We start from the raw sequence: 25,343 nt of genomic DNA, 5'->3' as shown, positions 1-25,343 counted from the left end.
GGAATGTTTTATTCTGTTAGCTGTTTCATGCACTGTGGCAATTAGAAATTAAATGTCCAGTGAGTTGTGCTGGAAGGTTGATTCTTTCTCATTCCACCTACTCTAAACCTAATCAACAACAAAAGCAACTGTTAACAAAGCAAATATGATTTTAAAATGCACTGGTCAAATCATCTAAGCTATTTGCTTGCTTCTACTTCTTTGAGTTCTTTTATCATGGCTTGTTTACTAGATTTATGGCTCTGAATCGTGTATTACTGTACCAGGTGTGCTACAGAGAAAGTACTAAGTTTACTCAGAAAACCATTCATGTTCATGCAATCATTAAAATATATTTGTTTTCCCCATCGAAAAAAAAGGTCTTTATTACTTTATCTGTCGCTGTAATCATTACTGAAATGGAATAAAGTTTTATTTCAGAAACCTGCAGAGAGCTACATGTTCAGGTACATTTTTGGAGTTTTGCAGGTAAATTTGTTATAGGTCACTGGTTTTTCTAATGAGCCTTTGTTAATATTTGTATGTGGTTTTCAATGGCAAAGAAGCCAAACTCACGCACCTGTTAAGGAAGATGCTACTGACATCATCGTGGCTAATGGGTGGTTTCTTGGAGCTGGCGGCCATTCTGAGCGGCCTCAGGAAGCAGTTGACCAGGATGGAAAGCTGATGGACGTACTCCGTCTCAGCCTCCACCATGTTGAAGACGATCTGGTTCCTTTTCCTCATGCTCTCAGCATGAGGAGAACAAATGTAGTCCTGCACAATAATCTTCCATTTCCTTCTACACAGCCACCCTCGCATGAAGCTCTGGACCTACAGAGACAAAGTGGCTAGGATTACTATTTCTGCTTAACAGATTAACTTGAACTTCTCAAACCCGTGGCCCTTGTTAAATGTTTAATGAGCCCTTATGGCACAGGTGTTTGGACGCACGTGTGTTTTTGGCCATGTAATGTTGAAGCTCTTTACCTTTTTGATTTTTTTTATATCAGGATCCTCCTCTTCCTGGTATACGTGGTAGGGACGCATTCTTTCCTTAGTTTTGTTCAAGGCTATAATCTTTAAGACAGAACAAAACACGACATGACTGAGCATTACAGTCTTAAAACACTTGCGAAAGGAAATTGGAGGACACTGTCAAAACGATTAGGCCGCAAATGGTCACTGTGATTATAATTTGACAAATCAGATAATGCTGAGATATTTAACGCTCATCCTTCTCAATGAATAATCAGTGTGTCGTATATGTGGATCACCGAGACCCTGTGTGGGTGCAGGCACATCAGATAACCATCTTAACTTCCTCTGCATGGACAATTTCCTTCCTTCATTCAGCAGCCTTCATCAAAAAGCTCTCTCAACAAGCCTTTATCAGCCATTTACTTTGGATGCAAATAGGCTAAATGCCCCACAGCGTATCTACCAGCATATGCGGTTTGCAGGCACCAGCTAAGACTTTAGCTTATTGAAGTGTTATTGTACACTCTAGATAATAGGTAATGTTCTGTTTTTTTGTTTTTTCTTCATTTGTTAAGTGTTCGTTGGGAATTTAAAAAAACAACAAAACTTTGCATATAATCTGAAGGCTTTTATCGCTACCCTGCTTTAAGTGGATAATGGTTCAGTTTCCTTATTCTAGTTTTACTGCCATCATATAACATGCAAAATTTGTGTTTTTGTTTCTTCAGTTTCTCAACAATAAAAATCATACAGAGCTTCTATAATAGCACAAATAATACAATCATACCAAAATGCAGCATTTAATACACTGTATTTGTGAATATCTTGGCTTCATGTCATCAATACAAATGTTTTCTACAATATCAGGGTGTGAGCCAGTAGTAGCTGGTATCTTTTTTAATTGTATCCTTATTAAATATTTATAATTCACAACAAGCATGAATGCAGATATTTCAGTTTTTAAAAAAAGCACTTCTTTTATGGCTTCATCATTTATTTATGAATTATACTTCTGATATAATCATAACAATCCAGCATAAGTGTTTTTTATGGCTATGTATACACATAATAGTGCAAGGAAAACACATGATTTTCAATAACAACGTTATTGTCACAATTTTTAAGCATTTTTTATAAAACCTTTCAGAATAAAAGAATAAAAGAACAGTAGATGGACGGCCAACTGGATAGACAGATAGATAGATAGATAGATAGATAGATAGATAGATAGATAGATAGATAGATAGATAGATAGATAGATAGATACTGTCTTTCATGAACACTGAACAGTAAGTGTAATCAGACTACTTAAGACAACACTTTTTTTATTTCTTTGCATTGATTCACACTTTAAATTGTGCGTTCACTGACCCTGCAATGTCAATAATGAGGCATAATTGTCATCCCCATGACAACTGGTCCAATGGGGAGGATAATTCCCTGGTAACACGACTAGGGAACAGATAAGACGCAGAGCCTGAGAGATACTCTGTGGCACACTGGGATTGCATATGTTGCTGGTAACCTTAATCGCGAAAACGAAATACTACAATCTGGAAAAAGCAATGTGAGAAAAGAAAACCTATGGTTGAACTCGATATCTGGAGAAGTCACAAATGCTTTTAGTACACGGCCGTTCAGTAATGGCGACATTTTTGGAGACCTACACTGTTATTAGATTAATGGGATCTAGAGTGGTTCACTGATTCATAAAATTGGACTGCACGTTGGAAAACAGCCCATTAAATGGCACAGCTCAAGCATATACAGTTACCTCAGATTTAAGCCTCTCAATCTCTGTGTCTTGGTCTTCCAGTTGTGTGCGGAGCTGATTGGCCGCCACCTTCTCTGTCTCCACAATCTGCACCAGGTGGATGTACTTCTGCATGAGGACCTCACGCTCGATGATGATATCAGAATAGCTGAGATGAACACAACAGTATTACACTCAAATTTAATGAGATCTCAGAATACGATCGTAGTCGTTTATGTATGCCTGGGTTCATCTAGCACAGCTCAGCAATAAAGGTGTCCAGTTAAGATAACTGCACTAATAAGCCACTGCAGAACTTGATCGTGTTGATCATGCACACGTTTTTTGAAAAACACTGTTGCATCTAACTCGCTTACATATAGATTACGTTGTAATTCGATTTTATTAAAACATCAGTTAAAATGAGAAAATAGCCTGTGTGTGTTTTGAACCTACTGAACTCATCAATACTTTCCAGCAAAATTGTGTTTATGAAATTATTGCTGTTTTGGATTTAAATGAAAGCTTTTATCATTTCCAGATATAGTTTAAAGTACCAAAAACCAAATAAATAAATAAAAAATACAGCATTGTCATGTTTTTAAAAGTCAGTTCACACACAAACGCATGCACAAAAATGGTGAACTCTGACTTTATGTATAGTGTTTGATTTGTTTCCAGTTGCATTTAAGTGAACAATGTCAGCCTGTTTGACTGGAGTCCAATGTGGCCTGTCCAGATGTTCACAGGCACATCTGTTCATGGGTAACCCAATAATCTTTTAGATTCAGCCGATCTCACCAGTGACGCAATACAAATGTACACTAAGGCTTGAGTATAAATCTGTATGAGGAGTATAAATCTCTAGAGTGTCAGCATGTGAGTGCCTTAAATCTCTGTGGGTTTGTGTGTCTGCAGAATATTGTGTGTGTGTGTGTGTGTGTGTGTGTGTGTGTGTGTGCGCGTCTTTGCTTAAGTTGCTAACAACAACGAACCATTGTCATAACATCATATTTTATTTTTTCCCACTCTGACCCAAAACTGTATTTGTTTTATTGTTAATGAAATGTTAAAATACTTTCACAGCTATAAATAAGTCATTTGAAAGATTGATTCCACCAAAAAGTGTAAGCACCGAGGCTTTTCAAAACATTGCTATGTTTGTTTGAACATCCCAATCAGCCTGGCTCAACCTATCACATGAGTTTGGATACATATATAAAAAACAATATTATTGTCATGGTGTCAAATCATTTCAGCTCAGAATCCCTGTTTCATTTCTTTTCTGCATTTCACCTCTATTCTAGCTTGTTTCCGGATGTAGCTTTCTAAAACACCTATATGTACTATGTATTTTGTTGGTTCTATATTCAATTGCTTATTATGTTTCTCATTATTATTCGCTTTATTCGCACCTGTGTTCATTTAATGTGATGAATATGCTAAAAGAAAACTGTACAAGTAAATCTCGCTGTCTAAGAAGTATTGACATATATTTTCAGTCAATATTGTGAACTGTTACAATACTACCAAATGCAGCAACAAATAATATAGAAAATATTATGAAATAAGCTTAAATAAAAAAAAGGAAAAAAATAAAACCCAAATGTGAGATAAATGCATAATGAACCGTTAAAATATTCAATTTCCATATTTATCTTTAAGTTATCTTGCCTTGGGCACCAAGTGAGGGCTTCTTAAAAAAAAAAAAAAAAAAAGGGGTTGGTGCATGACGCCCCTGGCAACAGGGTTTCCACGGTCTGAAATTACAGCTTAATATTCAGTCTTGCTCTAAGGCAGATCTGTGATACAACAAATAAAGCAGTTTAAGCTTTCTTTAGAGATTTGTCTCCTGGAGATGAGTTGTATCAAACATGACTGCAGAGTTTGATCTTAGGATGCATGTCTGAGCACCAGGGAGAGGAGAACAACAGTGCTGTCAACCTCAGTGCGGCTTATTTGTTGCTGTGCTGCTCTGCAGTGACAGGGATAAATGCACAATGGGCTTGACTTAACCCGCTCTGATATGTCTCTTTCTTATTATGATGATTTTATTCTTTCAGTCTGAGAGTAAAGCCTCTTTAGCACTTCTTAAAAACCAGATACACACAGACTCACTACCTGGCCTGCTGGATGGCCTCCACCCATTCATCACAGTCCGACTCCTCCTCTGTCCGCAGTTCCAGAGGCTTCTGTCCATCATGCCCGAAGATGACGAGGAAATAATGCTGAAGAGATAGACAGAGAGATACGAACTGAGAAGTTAGTCTTTGTGCGTGTGTTGAACCTACTGAAATGCCACTACCACGAATAGTGTCCTTTAGTGCTCTATTTTAAAGCATTACAGGCATTCTTGTTGTAAAAACTATTCGATGCTAACTATTTCATGCCTAGTAAAAATGGCTGTTTGGAAAGCAGTAATTTGTAACACATCAAAATTAATTAATTGTGGCCTTTCTCACCGCATGTTTTAACTTTCTCAATTATGTTCAGCAATAAATGCCAAACAATGTCACCGTCTTGGCGTAATCTGTTGAAACTATTTACTTGTTTTTATGTTTACCTGTTTCCCACGTTTTCTTCGTAACCCTCTTACCATCTGTTTTTTGTGCAATTTCTAATATACATATATATGAAAAACACCATTTGAAATTGTCACACTCATGACCACACACACAATTTGGATCCTTTTTTTTTTTTTTTTTTTTTAAAACACAGAGAGTAAATGATCAGCCTTGAAAGACAAAAAAAAGAAAAATCATTCTATTTGTGATGAATATTAAGGTTTGCCATTAAAAAAACAAAACAAAACCAAAACACCTTATTTGTCTAAAGCACTGCAATCTAAAATATAAAGATTCTGAAAAAAAAACTAAAAAATACCACAAGAGGCCTGCTTTCAGATATTGCTATCAGAGCACCTGTTCTGTATTAGAAGCAGCTATCTTTTACCGCCAGCACATAATGATGACAAGCATTGTGAAATAAAACAGGTACAGGGTTATGAGAGTCTGAGCACTGTGTGGCTTGAGGCCATCTGCAAGGCAAATAAACACATACAGCCGCTTAACAGCAGGTGTGAGAGGAGTTGAATCAGTTATTGTCATAATGACCTGAGGGAAAATGCATGGTGTGAGCTGGTTAGCATGTGATATTCATAAGCAGCTTCACATTTCACTTTCAATGTATTTTGTCCCTAGAATTATGGCAAGTAAAACCAAAATGAATAATATGGGGGGGAAGTTTAATAAAAATTCTATATATGTATATATATATATATATATATATATATATATATATATATATTTTATATATATATTTTTGAAAATACAAACATTTAGTATATATTTTCTAAATATTTACATGTATTTGCATATTTATGTTCATATAACTCATATTATTAATAAATATATATTTAATATATAAACAACATATTTTACTGAAACATATGCATGTAAGTATGTGAACACATAACAAATAAAGGTCAAAATCGTTTTACAACACTAATATAATTAGCTTCTGCACACGCATACTTACGTATATATGTTTGGTGTGTGTGCATCCAATTAAATAACATCATCAAAGTTTGTATGCCGGAATAATCTATTACTGCAATCCCTGCGTAACCGTATACACTGGTGCTGTCTTCAAAGTCATTATTAATGAATTATCAACTGCATCAAGGCAGTCAAATGTAAGCATTAGCCTGACATGTATTTAAAAAAAATTGTGGCTTGACCTTTTCCTAACAGTGAAAATCACTGGCAGCATTTAACGGACACTGAGAGCAAGCAATCGTATTCCGAATGCAAGAAAGCCGATCATTTCTATCCCTTGGTGCCTGAATTAGCATACACTTAGAATCCAGTGGGAAATAAGTCAAAAATATAAAAATAATTCTAACTAGTTTATATAATTTCATAAGGCCTCGTTATGCAAATAAATGCAATTTGCTAATTCAAAGGTTGAGGGGTCAGAAAGCAGAACATATTGCGTTTGTTTGTGTATCTGACGTTTGCGTTTATTTCACATCTGCAGCCGACGCTAATGAAAGGAGCGACTTCAGCTGGTCATGCAACAGTAAACACAGCTCAACTCGTTGCTCTTTGAGTCATCGCTAGACTTGCGAGAAGGAGACAAAATACAGCGCAAACATTTGAGTCAGTTTGTGACAGCCATGTACTGCATGTGTCAGATAGAGAAAGAGCTGTTTGCGTGTACAGATGTGCGTATGCCTCCAGTATATGAATGTGCACATATATAATCACAAAACTACAGTTGAAGTCAAGTTCAAGGGATTAAGCGTTCAGTGTTTTCTAGCACAGACAGGCATGAGAGGCCTTATGTAACCCTCCCTAGATCTATTTACAGTCTCTCAGGCTGGCTGCCTCTCTGGACGTCCTCTTGCACTCTTCTCTGGGCGTTTAAGTTGCATGTAAGCAGAAGGATAAAATCAGCACCAGGCACTCTTACATACACACAACCATCTCTATGCGCTCAGAAAAAAAAGGTACAAAACTGTCACTGGGGTGGTACCCTAGGTGCTAATTTGTACTTTTAAAGGGATAGTTCACCCAAACATGAACATTTAATGTTCTTCTGCTTAACCCCAGGGCATCCGAGATGTAGGTGACTTTGTTTCTTCTGTAGAACACAAACGAAGATTTGTCAGTCATATAATGCAAGTCAAAGGGCGCAAAAGCTTTGAGAGTAAAAAAACATACACAGACAAAACCAAATTAAACCCTGTGGCTGATACAATAAGACACGAAACTATTGGTTTGTGCAAGAAACTGAACAGTATTTATACCATTTTTTTTACCTTGTGGTGTATCAGAGGTAAAAAACTATATAAATACTGTTTAGTTTCTTGCACAAAGCAATCGTTTCATGTCTTAGGACATCAATGAATCTTCACGAGCTGCAGGGTTTCATTTGGATTTGTTTGTGCATGTTTTTTTCCTCTCAAAGATTTTTTTACCAATTGATCTTCCATTTTATTACTGACTGCAATGGTTTGAGTTAAAAATCTTTGTTTGTGTTTACTTATGGTCTCATTAACATTAGTCAAAGGTATAGTTTACCCAAAAATGAAAATGTTGTCATTAACTACTGTCCCTCGTGGCATTCCAGACCTTTAAGATCTTCAGAACACAAGTTAGGAATTTTTGATATTTTTTGACCCTCCGTAGGTAGCAGCGCAACTGAAATAGTTGAATAAAGTCCTTAAAAATAAGCCTAAGTTTAAAAATAAGTCTTTTTTGCACAAAAAGTATATTCTCGTAGCTTCATAAAATAACAGCAGAACAACTGATGTCACGTGGACTAGTCTTTTCCTACGTTTATGAGTTTCGTGGCAGATTTTTATCCCTTTTAACGCATCAGCTAAAATGAACTAACAACGAGAAATCAATTTTTAAAGCATTTATTAGTTTAAATTAATGTTAAAATGTATTTTGTATTTTATGACTAAGTTAATACACGCTATAAATGTACTGGTCATTGTTCATTCATGTTAATTGATACAGTTAAGTAAAGTTAACAATTGAAAACTTATTTTACTAAAGGTTTAAAGCAGCTACAATATTCACAGACCCAGAGGCTTTTTTCAAACAACAGACTAAAGAGGTTTGTGAGCAGCCTTGGCGATAGGATGAGATAACAACAAAGTCAAAACAAATACACAGACATCAGAGTTAATACAGAACACAATATTACATCTCTGCAATCATAAGCCCTGGAGTAATCTTTTAAATGGTTTTTGCAAGGCTCTAGTGTATACTGATATATGCTATGATAACAGGAAGTAATTTGCTCAAACTCATAACACTCACTAAGAAAGACAATCAGATTTTACACAAAAAAGAACATTCAAAAAGGAAATCGACTTCTATAAGAGATAAATGGTCTGACAGCAAAAGATCACATAAAATCAACACATGATAATCGTTTCAGGACATATGGAATAGTTGTTAACATATTAATATATATATATATATATATATATATATATATATATATATATATATATATAAATAAAAATAAATGTGCTCTTTTTTTTTTCAAAAACAGACAAAGCAAGAAAATCACATCAGACCTCAACAATATTTAACAATATTTAATAAACGCATTAATCATGTTGATTAAAAAGTTTAAAGTCAGTTTTTTCTTCTGAAATAAATTTAGCAAAGATGAAATAAATAGATATACTATGTTACACATGTTTGAAAAAAAAAACTGTTCCAAGTTGTTCCAAAAAAAAAATGCTCCAAGTTGTTCCAATTTAATTTTTCTACTGAATGTGAAAAAAGACATTTTAAAGAATGCTAATAATCAAATATTTGACGACAGCCTTTGACTTCCACGGTATATATGTCCATAGCGTGGAAGTAAATGGCTACCTTCAACTGTTTGGTTATCATGGTTCTAAATTCAGGTTTGGAGTAATTTGAGTGTGAGTACATTTTAGAATTTGCATTATATAATGACAGAAAGGCAGAAATGTCATGGTTGTCTGGTTATTTAATAAACTCAGAGCAAGACTTTGCATAAATGGAGTCATGCTTCTAATTCTAATTCTATCTAACAAATACTAATCCCAAACCACAATTTAGCAAAAAACACAGATATACTATTAATAGAGTCAAATATTCTCTTTGAACAAAATAAATAAATAAAAATAGCCTACACAAAATCTGACCTAATAAACTAAATCATCGGCGCGCTGCCCCTTCACACGCATGAGCTCTTTTCAATGCGGGTGAGAATGGACCGGTGACCCCTCCACTCACAAGCAGTCATGTCGGTCTTTCCCCTGGAATGGTCTGACTGAAATATTTCCTAACCTATTTCCTCACACAAGTCATACATTTGCGAAATTCTGAAGCCCTGTATTCACAAGGCCATGCCCCAAAGCACTGAATTATATGAAGAGCGTCTATTCTGGGCTGAGCGCATATATAGAAGCCGTACACACTGAGCACTCTTCTCCGACTCACAGGAGGGCTCTGAACTATGCCACCACATTAGTGCCCGAGGCCAACACAAACCGACGGGCCTGGTGAGCAGGCTGAAGAATTGGCCCAACACCTCTAAATCACCGAAACCTCCACCAATACGCAAATTCATCGCTGCATGTATTCGCAGTAGTAATTTGCTTTGGAAATCTACCAAGCCTACAGAAGGGAAAAACAGAGCGGGTGGGTGAGAGAGACAGAACCTCTTGCATAACATTTCTTAACAAGTGTCAAGCATATTTTTAAACCGTCACTTCACCTAACAAATCTCGTTTCCATGACAACACAGTGCTCTGCGCTCAATAATGCTTTTTGCTCTGCATTCATTACTACCGCTTTCTTCGTTCAGCGCTTTGCCAATCTTCATTTAAACTTCCTCGTCTAATAGGCTGATAAGAGTTATGCTGTGAATATGTTCAGCTTGCCTTCAGCAGATAATGTTTGCCATGATCTTAGCACCATAAATGATGATAATATGTTAAATAAAAAACCAAAAAACATCTTAAGGGCATTTCAGCTGGTTTGAACAGCTCGTATTGAACAACCTGTATTAAAAATATAGTTTGTTTATTGGCACTGTTGACTCCATCAAGAACATCCATGGATCCTTTGCATTGGTTCTTTATAGTAAAAAAAAGATATTTAGGTCATTACACAAAAGGTTCTTTATAGGTGTTCCTCAGATTTTAAAGAAAGAACAAAATAGCGTCTTTTAAGAACTGTTCACTGAAAGCATCTTTGGGGAGCCATTTATTCATTGACAGGAACTTCACAAATAATATTTGTCATCACCTCAGCACTGTTCAACGACAATGATATGTTGATAAATAAACAACCTAAGAGGATTTTTGCTAGTTTGATCTGATTCAAACACTTCCTGCCTGACAAGCACTCAACTCTATAAAACCAGCAAAACACATCAGATTGAACTTAATTGGATTAGGCCACAATCTTTTTTTTTATTCTTTATTTTAAAAGTGGAGTGGAGAGTGTAAGGACACATATATTTGTCTCGGTTATAGCAGCACTTGTCCGTTTTATGTATTTCTCTCATTGGCGGAAGGAAGAAGTGATGGAGTTGTCAGCTTTGCTGTTGGTTTTTTTTAAAAAAAAGTGTTGATGTTGGCCGTCTGGATGAAATAGATGATGCTTTCTGGTCTCACTCCTGCTGGGTGCTTACTGATACTGTTTATAATCGTGTGGTTTAGCTGTGCGCTATGTATGTAGTTATCTTTGCAGCTACAGCCAGATATAAAGAAATCAATCACAAAGCAATATTTGCTGCTGTCATAATATCTTTGTGATATGTTTATGACAGACAGATGGCAGTAACAGAAATGGAGCAGGTCCTGGTTTTTCTCAGGGTGACGGTGCACTATTTTTCAAGCTTTCAATCATGTTTTTATGGAATCTATTGTAATATCCCACCTCAATTATTTCTTGACATACATGTAATGTTTAACATAGAGAATAAAGTGGTCTGTCAATAATATTTAAGTTTTGAAGAAATTAAGGGCGAAACACACAAAACAACTTTTGCTCAGACCGGTTATGTCTGTTCCAACAGCATAAATCAACCTATGGTGAACTTCTTCCTATGCAGAATATGCTGATCTTACAGCAATGCTACTGAGTTTGATCTTTTGTGGTGGTTTTAGAGGGTTTTTCGGCAAATAACAGTTTGAAAATGACACTTTAGCAAACGAAAGTCTCGGTGCGGTGGGTACCCGAAGCTGTTGTCTAACTCTGAGGCAACACTATATATATCATTGTGTACATTTCACAGGCTAATATTAATGTTTCAATAAGCAAGACATCTCCAGATACTGTTTATTTCTTTATTTTTTTATCTGTTATTACATGATATAAAAAAAGAAAAAATGAAAGAAATTTCTAGATGCAAATTTTCCTATGGAGCAAATATGAAATGTGGTTTCTATCACTGGAGAGCGTGGAGCGAGAAATGGAAAACTCAGAATGTGGCTGGAGTGGACTGATTACAGAACACTTTCAGCAAGAGGAGAAATTGCTGTCACTCCACTTCACTCATACACTCTGCAGAAAACCACCTTAGGCTGGTTTAAGCTGTTATTTTTGGAAGGGTTTTGGCAGTACGAACATCAAGCTCCCAGACCCTGTCTCTATCCGTGCCTCCACGAGAGGAGTTGCACCACACACAAGGATCAGATGGAACTTATTTAGTTTAGTGTTCTCCTACTGATCACATTATCAACACAGAAAACTCAGGAAGTGAAGTCTTTCAACATGTGGATATATATGATATATATATATATATATATATATATATATATATATATATATATATATATATATATATATATATATATATAGTTATGTTTATATTATCTATATAAATAATACAGTTACAAACATATTTGAGCGCACAGAGGAATATCTAACATTCAGAGGAAATTGTAAAAATGTAATTTCAAATAAAACACTTGTGATATGGAGGAAAATGTACAAAAGTACAACTAATGAAAGTATTCATGAATCTTTTTTCTTTTGATATTTGATTAATGTCCAGCACTTGCACTTGTGACTTATTATGGGAGAGTAAGAGTGTTATAAGAGTGTTGATTATGTGGGAGAACGTGTGGACTGAATTGATTTTTACATTTTTTTTTTTTTTTTTCCACTGGTATCTACAAATATTACATGTAAAATCACTTAAAGGTGAAGTGCGCATATAATCAGCCATTTTCATGATCAATAACCATTTCTCTTGCTGGCTGTTGTAGCATAAAACACAGTAAAGGTTTTCAAGAGAGTTCACATGTACTGCTCATTTCATATGCAACAATATTAGCCAATCACAGCAGAGGGTGTTTACATTGATGTCTCACAGCAGACTCCTTCCAAATCATAGGGCTCAATTCAGTGTAGAAAATCACCATTTATATCTAAATGATCGCCATTTTTGACAAGGAAAAAAATACGTAAATGCAGTACATATACGGGCACCTCATGAAACATCATACAATCGTTTCAAAAATGAAAACAGCAGGCTTCACATCCCAAAACAATATTTTTTTGCGGGGACCTGTGTTTTTAATGCTCCCAATCTAGAGCTTATTTCTGAGGCCAATTATCAAAGCTCAACTGCTGGGAATACGTTTCTCCATCTCTCCTCTTAATCTAGTAAAAACACTGGAGGTGGAGGATTTCCTCACAAAACGTTTTGTTAATGAGGAACGCGGGGACGAAATAACTTTCACTGCGAAACTACTGTAGTTTAATGCTGAAATACATCAGCGTAATTGGAAAAGATTCGCATTATGTCAGATCCCGTTCTTCCGATGCTAATGGTAATGATGATTCTCGAGGCGCCGTGGTGGTGGTACTGTCGTGAGCTGTGATAAATTTTATACATTAAAAGTGTATGAATTCGTGATCATCTGCTTTTGCGCGAAGATGGATGAGCTTACATAAGATTCCAAAGAAAAAAAAAAACAACGAGGGTCATCGCCTTGGAAATAGTCTCTTATAATGAATAATTAATGATAGCTTTTCAATAATAACTGCAGACACTGAAATGTAGGTGCAGATAAAAACAAGCATGGCTCTATTTTATTGACACCAGATAAGCTTTAAGTGTCTGCTCCAAACTAACAAGACAAACTACATTGTCTACGTCCTTTTTTTAGATCACCGTTGTGTCTAGAAACGTCTGCATCTATTCAAGCCTCACCCTCGGATACAAGGATACTTGATAAAAGCACTGTTTATTTGGCATGAGCTTTTAGCAACACAAGAGCAATCGTGTCCAGCTGTGTGCATCTCAGAGCCTGATGGCAGCAACAGGATGACATAACTCCCACTCGGGTGTGAACAGTAATGAGACAGCCAGCAGATTCTTTAATGTTATTAATAACTGCAGTCAGGAGAGCAAATGTGTAATCTAATCATGGCTCATGGCTCAGCATATATTAGCGGATCGATATTAGGTGGATGGTTTAATACGCAGATTCGTTTGTTTTGTACACATTTAAATACTCTGCATATAAATAAAACTAACTTTATTGCGCTTTATTGTTTGGGAACTGATATAATTAGAAGTCACATTCAAAAGATTTAATGAACAGATATACAAATAAAACAATACGCACTTGACTGTATATATATTAGATATTGATTCTTATTAAAGAAGGCGTATTGACATTTTTTCAGGGAGGATCAGTGACTTTTTTTTTATAAAGAGATAGCTGACCCAAAAATGAAAATTTTAATCATTTACTCACTCTCAACTTGTTTAAACCCAGATTTAGTTTCTCTCTTTTCTTTGATGTGAAATTAAATTTTTAGGTGAACTATCACAACTAACACATACATTTCTCTCTCAAGTGTCTATTGTCACTTTAGACATAACCAACTGTGTTTATATGTAAGCTTGTGTGCACGCTTCAGATGTACATCCTCAGAAAAGGCACATTTCAGAACTGCACGTGAATGAAATGTTTAACCGCCTAGGCTTTAAAGCTCTCTGTTGCTCTAACTAAATTAGCTAAATTAGCATTTAATTTAAATGTATGTCATATATATGTCGTACGGTACAGTATACTGAGACAGAGGCACCAGAACTGTAACTAATAGAACGTGTGCTGTAGCACAATACTGCAATATTATTTCAAAAGTAGATCGTGGAGACATCGGACGAATTCCAAACAGACGTGAGCATCCCCATGCCCTACTCCCTTGAAGCGTGTTCTTTTGAGGGTGTAGGGCATTTCTGTCTCACAGCGTTTGGAGCTCGACGAAGGGAGCGACGGACCAAACGTTACCTTGACAACGCAGTGAGCGCATGCAGCATTCCCTTCTGGAAGGGCCCTTTTCGAAGGGAATCACGTGATTACGTTCATTCGAAACGTCCCTACAGATGGACTTCCAGAAGTGCCCTCGAAGGGAGCAAAAAAAGACGTTTGGAATCCACCCATCGTCCATGATCAAACATCGTAATATAGATATTTTTCCCTATGAGGTGCTATTTTTATTAATACATTGCAGTACCAATTAAAACAGATATTTTATATCCACCATATTTTAAACTTGTGAGTGTGTGTTAAAGATTCAATTGGCGAGAAAAGGGTACCTCGGTGCAATTTTTGTGCAACACGTTTTTTACGTATCTTACTGAACGTTTCACCGCAGTTTAAAGAGAAATGTCCTGTGAGTGGCACTAAAACACAAGTTTAATACGTGAACCACTGCACATTTTTATTATGTCAAAATAGCTAAGTAGGCTATTGCTGTGTTTTAATTACGTCGACTGTTGCTAAAAGTTGATGCTTCATCATGTTGCAAATGTACACCAAATCCAACCCCAAACCTACCCGACAGTGTTAACAAATGCAAAACTAATAGCAAAAGGCTTTTGCTGATGCAATGGTGCCATTTCAACCACCTTTTACACAGATTTGAACTGCTTTGTCGAACCGTAGTTACACGTGATTTAAACCGGAGCTTTCCATCGCCGTACCGAGTAAACCTAGCATCTATAAAAATATGTGTGATGCTAACAACCAAAGCAAGTTTTTAAGTTTTTAAATCTCCCAGCATATTAATATTGTTTTGAAGTCATAATATGATATACTTCTAGTATTTAAGTTACACTTTATTAATCAAATCAAAAGGAATAGAAGGTTAATTTCTTTTGCGCACTGATGTACTTATTGATATGTATTTTGTGTATCGCTAAAAAGTGTGCCCTGGTAAGTTTATGGTATGAGACCAAGTATCAAAAATGTCAGGTTTCAGATGTTTTCAGTTCATTTAGAAGTTCCATTATGCTGTTTGATATTGCAAATGGGCAATCGTTATTGTATTATTTTTTTAATTTATCATAAATAGCAAGAAATGCAAAATATTATTTACATTTAGCAGCTAACAAATTAGAAATCTTGTGCAGGGAACAAATTCATTTTAGCGATGAAAGTAAACAGTGAATAACGTATGTTAAAATAAATATATGAGTCGTTTTGGTAAATAATAATTACATGTCAGTAATATATTATTTAGTAAAATATTTTTGTCAAAATATCTGTTTACATAGATTTACAAATTAGATACATTTTCCATAATCACAAACATTTTTTGTTTTCAATTTAATCTACAATTAAAAACTTAAATAAAATAAATAAATATAAATAAGTTAAATAAGGTTTATGCTTTGAAAGGAATACTCTCTTCGAAGGGAGCTCGCTTGGGTTTGAAACAGAGATATGTCTCACTGCTTTTTTTTTAAATAGTATATTTCTTGTCAGAAAGGAGAATCATAATGCTGACTATTTTTGTAAAATGTTATAGCAAGAGTCTGGCAGAACAGACTAATGAATAGATAGACGTCACATTCCACATGCTCTGTCCACAGAGCAAATTAAACTATATCAGAAACACCTGCTTGTTTATCACTCCAACGTTTTCCATTTTAAAAAGTATTTTCGCCGCCCCATTATCTTAGTTGTGCTTATTATATCAGCCCATGCTGTAAAACACATTATTGTGCGCTATCTGGGCCTGAACGGGACTATTAAAACAATAAAACAGGTCGTAGAGTGAAAGGCAGTGCAGTAGAAAAGGTCAGACTACTTTAACTTTTTTCCACAACACATCCATCCGATGATCAGCAGGGAATTATGTGGGATTTCCCAAAACATGTATTTTCCCTCATTGGAAAAACAAAGTCACATCAAGCCTCTGTTCAATAAAGATGCTACATTTAAAATTGATTATTGATGCATTTAGGGCGTGCGCTACGTTTGTCCTCAAGGCATTAATTACAAGTATTTTATTTGCCAAATGACAATATTTTATTTCACCTATCAAACCCTTTGTGCTGAAATAGCAACATGGATTTCCACAGCGATATGAAACTGCAGTTGGAAACGAGCTGCAGTGGTGAAGCACAACCTGGAGTTTGCACAGCTAGAAGTGTTTGTCTCCACGTATTTGCAGACAGTATGTTTCGGGTCTGAAACTAAGCATGTGTACGATAATCAGAAAACACATAACTGCAACTACTACAGTACACTCGGAGATTTAGAGTGGCATCTGTTTAAACAGACTTCATACCGGCACCTTTCCTGTCCTTTCATATTACTCTAACTCTACCTGCTCATTTTATGAGAGCAAACCTACTCATCATGTGCCTTTTTTTAAGTCCGCTGGAAAGGATTATCTATGTGTTGTAGTCTCTCAGATGGATTATATCAATCCTATGCACAGCACATATTAATGCCTATTTCAGATAAACAGAACCACAGTCATTGTGAGAGTAGCATGCAAGTATGCTTGGACTGAACCCTTTACCAACACTTCTAGCACCGTGATATAGTGCGTCTTAATCAGAGATTGGTCACAGTCGCTACGTAAACCGATCAATAATGAACAAGATATTACCTCTGTTAGAGATACAAGCTTATTGGCATCGGTCATTCTCAGTATAATCTTTAATAAGACTAGCAGCACAGTAACATCAATAACTCGTGTGGGGTAAAAAGCAATTTTCAGGTGATCAAGAGATCCAACAGACTTATTCCGTTCAATCAAAAAAAGTCACAGCTTATCGGATGACATTTAGTGATAGTTTGCAAACTGAATAGAACTTGAATGATGTAGTTTCTTAGTAATGTAATTGACACATGTAATAAGATGAGTACTGAGTCGTCTGGTCTTTACTGAATATGTAACTTAGTTCTGGCTCTATCGTTTACAAGCGATCAAGCATTTAATCTGACGCTGTAAACAAACAACATCGAATGGCACCAATGTCAGAATCCTACTGAGATGCATGCTACATCCCATATCAATCAATACAATTAAATTTATGGTTTGCATAAAAAGGAAAATGCCATACATGACTTAACTTTCTTCCCAACATGATGTAAAATGTCAGTGCTGACTGTCGAAAAAAGAAGTTTTTATTTATTCATTCATTTATATTTATTCATTTGTGCCAGAAATGCCATAGATTAACCATTTCTTCCCCCTTTTTTTCTTGGTGTGAAGAGCAATTTAATAATATATTTGTTACAATATATTTATAATAGGATTTCATCGTATGGAAAAGAGCAATCGAGACATTCAGCTAAACATCTGCTGTCATGTTTCACAAAATAAAGAACGAGGGTGAGTAAAATAACACTTGTCACTTTGGCTGAATTAACTCTTTTAATAGTGCAAGTACTGACAGCTGATCACGGGCTATTTCTTTGGTTGAAGGCAGAAATACAACTGAAGCAAAAGGTACATCGACAAAAGCAAAAATCGTCCATTTGGTGCATTACTTTGCCATTCTTTCTGTACCCTGAAGCTATTACCTGAGTCTCTTCTGAAAATGACACACTCAGCCCCCACAGGCAGTGCATCTCTTTGCCCCTCATTCATCAAAGCGTCAGCTCATCAGATATGCTGGATATGAATGAACTACGCACAAGACCGAGAAACATCAATGAGTCTTTGGGTAGTCTATGAAATATAAAAAAAATAAAGAATTGGTGTTATCAGCGTTTAAACGGCACGGCTTTACCGCGGTAATCTGCATCTTGTTTTATTATTTATACCATATTTATATGTTTACGCACAAACTAAATCTGAATCTGAAAACATCAAAGATCAGCTTTCCTTGTACAGTATGCAGCAAGTTTGCTGTTGCTCAAGGGTGATTATTTATTTACAAATGATAAGATTATGATATTGATCCAGGGCCCAACATTAGCTGGAATACAATATTTATAATTTATGTCTGTTTCTAAGCACTTCATGAGTCCCAGAAGTGTGTTATTACACTATATAATTTCTGTGTTGATGCAATTAATCTTTCATAAAGGCAGTTAATACAAACAATCTCATAAAGATTTAAAATCAAATCATGATGTTGATGTTCCATGGTCTTTATAAGCTTAAGGGCATCCGTTTTGCTGTATTTTCAGCGAATGCCCAATCCTCAGAAATCTGGCATTATAAAAAGAGTTTTGGACATCATAAGAATACACAAATAAAATCAGTCAGGCACAGGAAGGTTTTCATTGACCTTAGTGTTAGCTTTACGTTTCAACTAAGCGGCTGGAAATCTCCATCTACGCATTTCTATAAAATCGTTACGCTTTGTTCATCAAAAATAGTCATTTCTATTAAAAAAAGAAATACCGGGTAATGGGCTTTGATCGTGGGTTACAGCAGTGCTGAAAACGTTCATTGGTTTTCGTTTTGCTGGTTTTACATTTTCTATTCCTCTGGGTTTCCTCTCCCCAAAGGAGCTTCAGGATCCCTTTCGACTGCTTCTACACCTGTCTGTACAGACTTTACAGACTAGCCCACATTTATTCCTTTTGTGTCTTTTCAGTTGTCTGTGGGAGAGAGCGCGCATACTTATATGCAGCCATGTGGGAGTCTGTGGGTGTGTGATTGAGAGAGGATTTCTGACTGTGTTCTCGCAGAGGAAAGAGTCGATACAGGGTACAAACACACTATACTACTTCTGTAGATTAAAAGTCAGTTTGGAACAGACACAATATTCAAAGCGCTAGATCTACATGGTTGCTGATCCCTATATCTTTTATCCCGCCATAAAAATCAAGCTTGGCTTTTCAAATTGAAATGGAATATCATAATTTTGATAAATGTGCAAATCCATTAAAGCAAAATATAATGCATATAATAAATGAAATATAATAAATGACTCTATTATGCAATAGTATGGCTAAACACCGCAGACTCAGACGATCATCGGTGTCTGCTTCTACATCGCTGCCTGTTTAGCTCCGCCCACCTGTTTCGAACACAAGGCTATGCTGAAACCCAACAATAAAGTTTTATTAATTCTTCCTTCTGATCCTAACGATAGGAAAGAGCGGATGAATTATATTTATAATGATGATCCAGACAAAATTGTTCAGTAAAAAATTGGTCCTTGGTTCACTTCATTTTACAAACAAGGCACCATCTGACACGGGATTTTCAGAATGTTTTTCATGTCAATATCTTGAAAACATTATAAGCGGACCTGAGAGAACAGTACAAATTAAAAGCCAGAGGCAGTTCATGAACCCTTTAACAGGCAGAGGAAACAAAGCTAACTCGTAATAGGAAATCAATAAAATTTAATTGAATCTAATTAACTCATTAGCAGGTTAAACACAATTTAATTTAGACATTATTAGGTGCTACCGAGAACACAGTCAAAATTCTTTATTATGATATGAATGAAAAGTTTCGATTGTCGCAAGCAAAAAACGTGTATGGCATCTGTTATGATTACATTATGACATTTCGTACGAATTTGTATGCCCTTATTCATATATTTTCATGCTATCTGCTCAAAAGAGACACTGTTTGCGTCGAGCACGCAGTATTCTTAAGGACTCCTCTCACCCTGCCCACAAACTGTTTTCCCTCCTGCCATCCGGCAGGCGATTCAGATTCCCCCGGACTAGAACAAGTAGACTGAGGAACAGCTTTTTTACCAGAGCTGTCTCACTACTGAATTCTACCCCCCACTGATGTCTGCCCCACCCACCCCATTAAAACAAAAATACAAAAATGCACTGTTAACATTCATTGCACTCCACTGTATATATCTTTGTAAATGTATGTACATATCCACTGTACATACTCTTGTAAAATTGTCTATACATATCCTGTATATCCTGCTCTTTCTTATGTACATAACGATCTGTAAATTCCCCCTTCTCATCTGTAATTTAATTTGTACATATTTATCTTTGTAATTTATATTTATATTTGTAACTATATCCTGCACTTGCTGCTTATTGCACTCCTGGTTAGACCTAAACTGCATTTCGTTACCTTGTACTTGTACATGTGTAATGACAATAAAGTTGAATCTAAAAAATCTAAATCTAAAATACCACTTATGGTTGTTTGTTAGTGGGTATTTGTTCTTTTGTCCCCTAAGAAACACAATTTAGACATCAAGTGAGTTTAAACACCACTTTGTGAATGTCTTTCATGGCAATTTCAACTTTGGGTTGGTTTTATATATATACAATTTATTATTTATTTATTTACTCATTAATTTTTTTGCGAGCAACATTTAAATCGCCACAGGGATGATCTGTGCCAGCTAAACAACGCCCACATTTATTAGTTAAAATTAAATTCTGTTTACATTTGGAAGCACATACCATATAAATCACTTGAAAAATAACACTGACAGCACAAAAGGCACAAAACCCTCACTTTGATTTCATGGGGTCCTCAAGAGATTCGGCTTTTACAAAAGGTCCATGTTCTATCTCTGTAGTGGTGCTCCATAGATTAAAATCATGAGATCTGAAAGAGATCGTTTCATGGCAGTAAGACGACGACTGAAAAAAGCAACAAATAATTATAACATAAAATATAATTTTTCTAATTATACTGCATGAATGTGACTGCAAATGTGAGCCTGTGAGATGTTCATCAGCAGATGAAAGTGTTAACCACAGCATGGGTGGTTACAGAGCTCGGATAATTCCCATATTAGGCATGGCTTGGGATCCTTTTGCATACGCCACACTGGTGCAAATAGTTTTAGGATTTTTTATCTGTACAGAGGTAACAGAATTTACCTGTAGAACGGAGAGCCCTTAATACTGTTTATAACTGAAATCAATATCTGACATCAATGGCCACCAGCAATATCACATATTCAATGCCGCCAGCAGACAACTACATTAGCAGAAGACATTTCCTCATGGCAGAAAGGCTTCATCCACATTTCTTTGTCAGAACCCCATTTGAAATTCAATTATTACCTATCTCACCTAGTAGAGAATACCTCACGGGTCAGTATAGACATTATAGGGGCGCTCTGGGTGTGATGATCTTATATAAACGCACAAATGAATGGTCACGTTTCCGCACTGCTCCAATGATATTCAAAGGAGGGCTTGGGGTGTCCAGTGCAACAGGTTTTTACGTAGAAATGTAATTACAAGGCATTTCTAATTGTCTATTTCATCACACAGGCAACGTTCAGCTTTTTTTTACGACATGAGCAGAAGAAACAGACTGATATTCTCTCCAAATGTAAGATTAGGCTTGATTTCCTCACGGCAGCGATAATTCCATCGTATATCTGTTTCACGCGTACTTTGATAACCACCTGAAAATACAAAAGGCAGGAAGATATTTTCTTCCATCTCTGGTATTTTAACCATTTTGGTAATAACGTGGCAGTTATTCAAGGACTTCCGGGGGTCTGGGATTTTTAAAGGTATTTACGTCGGTCTTTTAGAGCACGATCTCTGGAGGTTCCTCACGCGCAACCAAAACGTATTTAGACACAGTTAGCTAACTGGCATTCCTCTAAAATACGTTTTTTTTTAACGGAAAAACTGTATCGTTTTAGAGACTAGATGATATCAAGATCCATAGTAACGTGATAACGACCACACTTACGTTTTTGTCGATTTACAACCCGACGTCGTAATGTTAAGTGCTAAAGCGGCGTGCTGTTGCTATGGTTACCCCATCTCGCGAACGCGACTTCGATTCACGAGCGTGTTTAGTGCGTTCCGACAACTAGTAATTAAACTTTTTAGTTATGGAAACGCTGGAAAAGCTGGTGAAAGTAACATATGCGATTATGTAAAAACAGCAGAAACCTTATGCTTTTGCTTTTACCTCCTTTGGAGAAATTCAAAACCTTGTAAGTGTTCAGTCTCCCAAAAGCCTCAACAAATCGTGCATTTGTTAAACCGGTAGGTCGAAGAAACGCCGAACTCACCAGCTTGTCGAGCGCATCTTTGCCAACAGTGGACACCTTGAGCGCAGGGACTCGTTCACATGTGCATCCCTCCAGAAGATAAATCCCTGATGGTCGAGCGCTCTGGTCGGTGTCGAAGTAAAACAAAACATTCTGATAAAGTGCAAAAAACTTCTCATGCCATTTGCTGTTTTCTGTGGTCTTCTTGCTGAGATAACCTCGCTTGGTGCCCTCTTTACGCGCGATAACGGAGAGATACAGAGCGTGTCCCTCATTGTACCGAACACTCTTCTGCATTTTCCGTCTTGGTTTAATGTGTATTCACTTGTTTGTCACCATATCCCATGTGATTTTAACTTTCCACTCAGGATGGAGAAATGCGCACGGGAAAGTTGCCGAGCCGAAGCGCACTGCTCACAAGCGACTCATCCAAACGAGTTCGGAGCCCAATCCATCCTGGCCCGAAGAAAAGTTTTAACCCCAACGAACGACACTGTCTGTCGACGCGTTTAGATCATGCGGTACAGCAAAATAAGCAATAGTAGTGGACAGACGGTGAGAGAGAATCACTGTTGAGATCAGATGTAATCGGCTTTGGCATCCTCTTAAAGAGACAGTGCCTCTCTGGCACTCGCTCTCCCGCGCGGAGATCCACTTTCCCTTGTGGCTAAGCGCAGCTTTTTAATGAGTGGGCGGATCGAAAGCGCGGCAGAAAGACTCGCGCATCTTAGTGAGGAGGCTAGGCCATGCGGATATTTTAATAAGGAGGCGGGATTGGCTAGATTTTAATGAGTAGGCGGGGCGAAGCGCGCTTCATACTCTACACACACAGCAAGCAATTGTAAGAGTCCAATTAGGCGCTTCACTGTTAGGTTAAGTTGACTCAATTCACTCTGAGAACGTGCAATGTTAATTTAAGTGTTTTTAAAAAAACGACTACAAGCAGCATTAGAAATGACACATTACATTCACAGTCGATTATTTTAATAAATACTATGCATAAAGCTGCTACACAAACAAGCGTAAAGGTCCACTGACACCAAGAACGCTATCTATGAGTAAATTGTTAATAACGCCTTAACAAATAACGCCATTCTGTTAATGATAAGTATTTCCAGTTGTTTCGTTCAGCTGTGACGTTTGTTGTAGCAGTTTTGTGGACTTCGAAATTCTCTGGATTAGAATGAGAATGAAAACTTTACATTTAAAGTCCTTAGATGTTTAGTGCTGGGCGTGAACAGGCCTTAAGCAGTCATTCACTAACAACACATGTTCCAACCTTTTTCTTTTCACTGATGTCTATTGCGCAGTAAAAACTCGACAGGCAATGCGGCACTTGTGCCTCAATGACAGCAAAACATGGCACACAAGGTAAATTAAAAAACATCTCAAGAACATTTTTACAAAGTGTGAGATGAAGGGACATACGCAGGACTAAGGAAGGCTGTCACATGGACACAAGCGACATTCTCAGACTGCATCAAGCTTAAATTATATCTGAAAAATCCACATTCATTTTCTTTTAGCTTTTTTTATGCCATTCTTAACTCTTATGATGTTACGATGACAAATATCAAGAGTTACAATGATGATGATTTGATGATGTAACAATGAAATAATACAATTTAATGTTAACTCTGTATAGCGTGACATCTATAATTCACGATTTTAAATTATATTTCAAATAATATTATTAAAGCAAACCTGGGCAACTTCAAAGCAATGCAAATGTGACACAGGAGGGTTTTATGTTCTCAGCCTGACTGCTTCAGCTTTTATGAAGACTGATTATCATTCACCTCAGACTTCACATTTGAAGGACAATGAGATTACTGAGGAAACTTAAAGAGATAGTTCACCCAAAAAATTCAGTCACCAATTACTGTTCCAAATCTTTATTACTTTATTACTGGAGGTTACCGATCAACAACCGAGTAAACGATGACAGGATTTTCATTTATGGGTGAACTAATGAAAAGAAAACCAGAATTTACAGTAAAATTTGTAATTTACAGTTTAATGCACATACAACATTACACCAACAATTTTAGAAAGGTGCATTATTTTCTTTTTTCTCATGGACACAAATAGAGCATGTTGCCAGCATACATTCTGACCAAAGCACCCGGAGATAAGACATAGTTGTAAGATCTATTGTTTTGAGTTCATGTTAAAATGGGTGATGAAATACAGTATGTAGTCAAATACATGACATTCAGTTCCTCTTTGTTTTATCCTATGGGCAAAAACCCTCACGCTATTATTAGAGATTACACTTTCTCCAATCCAGCAGTGCTTCCTTGTTGGGGATACTCCAGGCATCAGATAACAGTCTCACCATTTTCCTATGTTTGTAAAAACAGAAGGAGATAATATCGCGTTACACACCATACAATAACAAAAAAGATTAAACAGTATCAGTATCTCAGATAATATTGTTTAACAAATAAGACAAACCGGAAGACATATAAAAGCCTGGTCACTGTGACTTTTTATTTCACAATTCTGACCTTCTTCTCATATTTAATAGATACACACAATTGCGAGTTATAAACTCAGAATTACAATGCATAAACTCGCAGTTGAGTCCGTATTGCGATATAAACTTGCAACTGCCAGACAAAACTCCATTGCTGGATTTAAATGTGCAGCTGACAGAAAGAAAGTCAGAACTGCAAGACACAAACTCAAAATTGCATGAAAGAAGTCTTTTAGAAAAAATGAGCAAATGTTTATCTTTTTTTTCAGTGGCAGAAACGGGGTTCTGTAATGGCATTGAGCACATTTACATGCACGCCAGTAAGCTTATAACGCACAATTAACAGCTTACTAAAATAACCAGTTTTCCCTGTTTGCATGCACATCAGTAACCCGACAATGCGAGTAG

The 25,343-nt window shown here is 36.4% G+C and overlaps 2 protein-coding genes across 6 annotated transcripts in view; both read right to left on the bottom strand.

Annotated features, from left to right (window-relative positions):
- The window catches only part of rasgrf2b (Ras protein-specific guanine nucleotide-releasing factor 2b), a 52,959-nt gene extending 29,834 nt beyond the window's left edge, over window positions 1-23,125 (bottom strand). For all 5 annotated transcript variants that reach the window (XM_043239619.1, XM_043239621.1, XM_043239624.1 and 2 more), the window contains exons 1-5: window positions 22,478-23,125; window positions 4,835-4,941; window positions 2,735-2,882; window positions 970-1,059; window positions 560-813 (exon numbers count right to left, since the gene is read on the bottom strand). In XM_043239619.1, coding sequence (XP_043095554.1) covers window positions 560-813; window positions 970-1,059; window positions 2,735-2,882; window positions 4,835-4,941; window positions 22,478-22,753 — 875 coding nt within the window. In that variant the 5' untranslated portion in view covers window positions 22,754-23,125. The remainder of the gene's footprint in view (window positions 1-559; window positions 814-969; window positions 1,060-2,734; window positions 2,883-4,834; window positions 4,942-22,477) is intronic.
- A 1,210-nt stretch (window positions 23,126-24,335) lies between these two features.
- Window positions 24,336-25,343, bottom strand: part of msh3 (mutS homolog 3 (E. coli)) — a 51,779-nt gene continuing 50,771 nt past the window's right edge. Inside the window, exon 24 of the mRNA XM_043240647.1 lies at window positions 24,336-24,801. Within this exon, the coding sequence (XP_043096582.1) occupies window positions 24,720-24,801 (82 nt within the window). The 3' untranslated portion in view covers window positions 24,336-24,719. The remainder of the gene's footprint in view (window positions 24,802-25,343) is intronic.

The sequence above is a fragment of the Puntigrus tetrazona genome, chromosome 5, assembly GCF_018831695.1.
Source record: "Puntigrus tetrazona isolate hp1 chromosome 5, ASM1883169v1, whole genome shotgun sequence".
NCBI classification, from domain to species: Eukaryota; Metazoa; Chordata; class Actinopteri; order Cypriniformes; family Cyprinidae; genus Puntigrus; species Puntigrus tetrazona.
The sequence above is the reverse complement of the archived record's forward strand: the minus strand, read 5'-3'. Positions and strand labels throughout refer to the sequence as shown.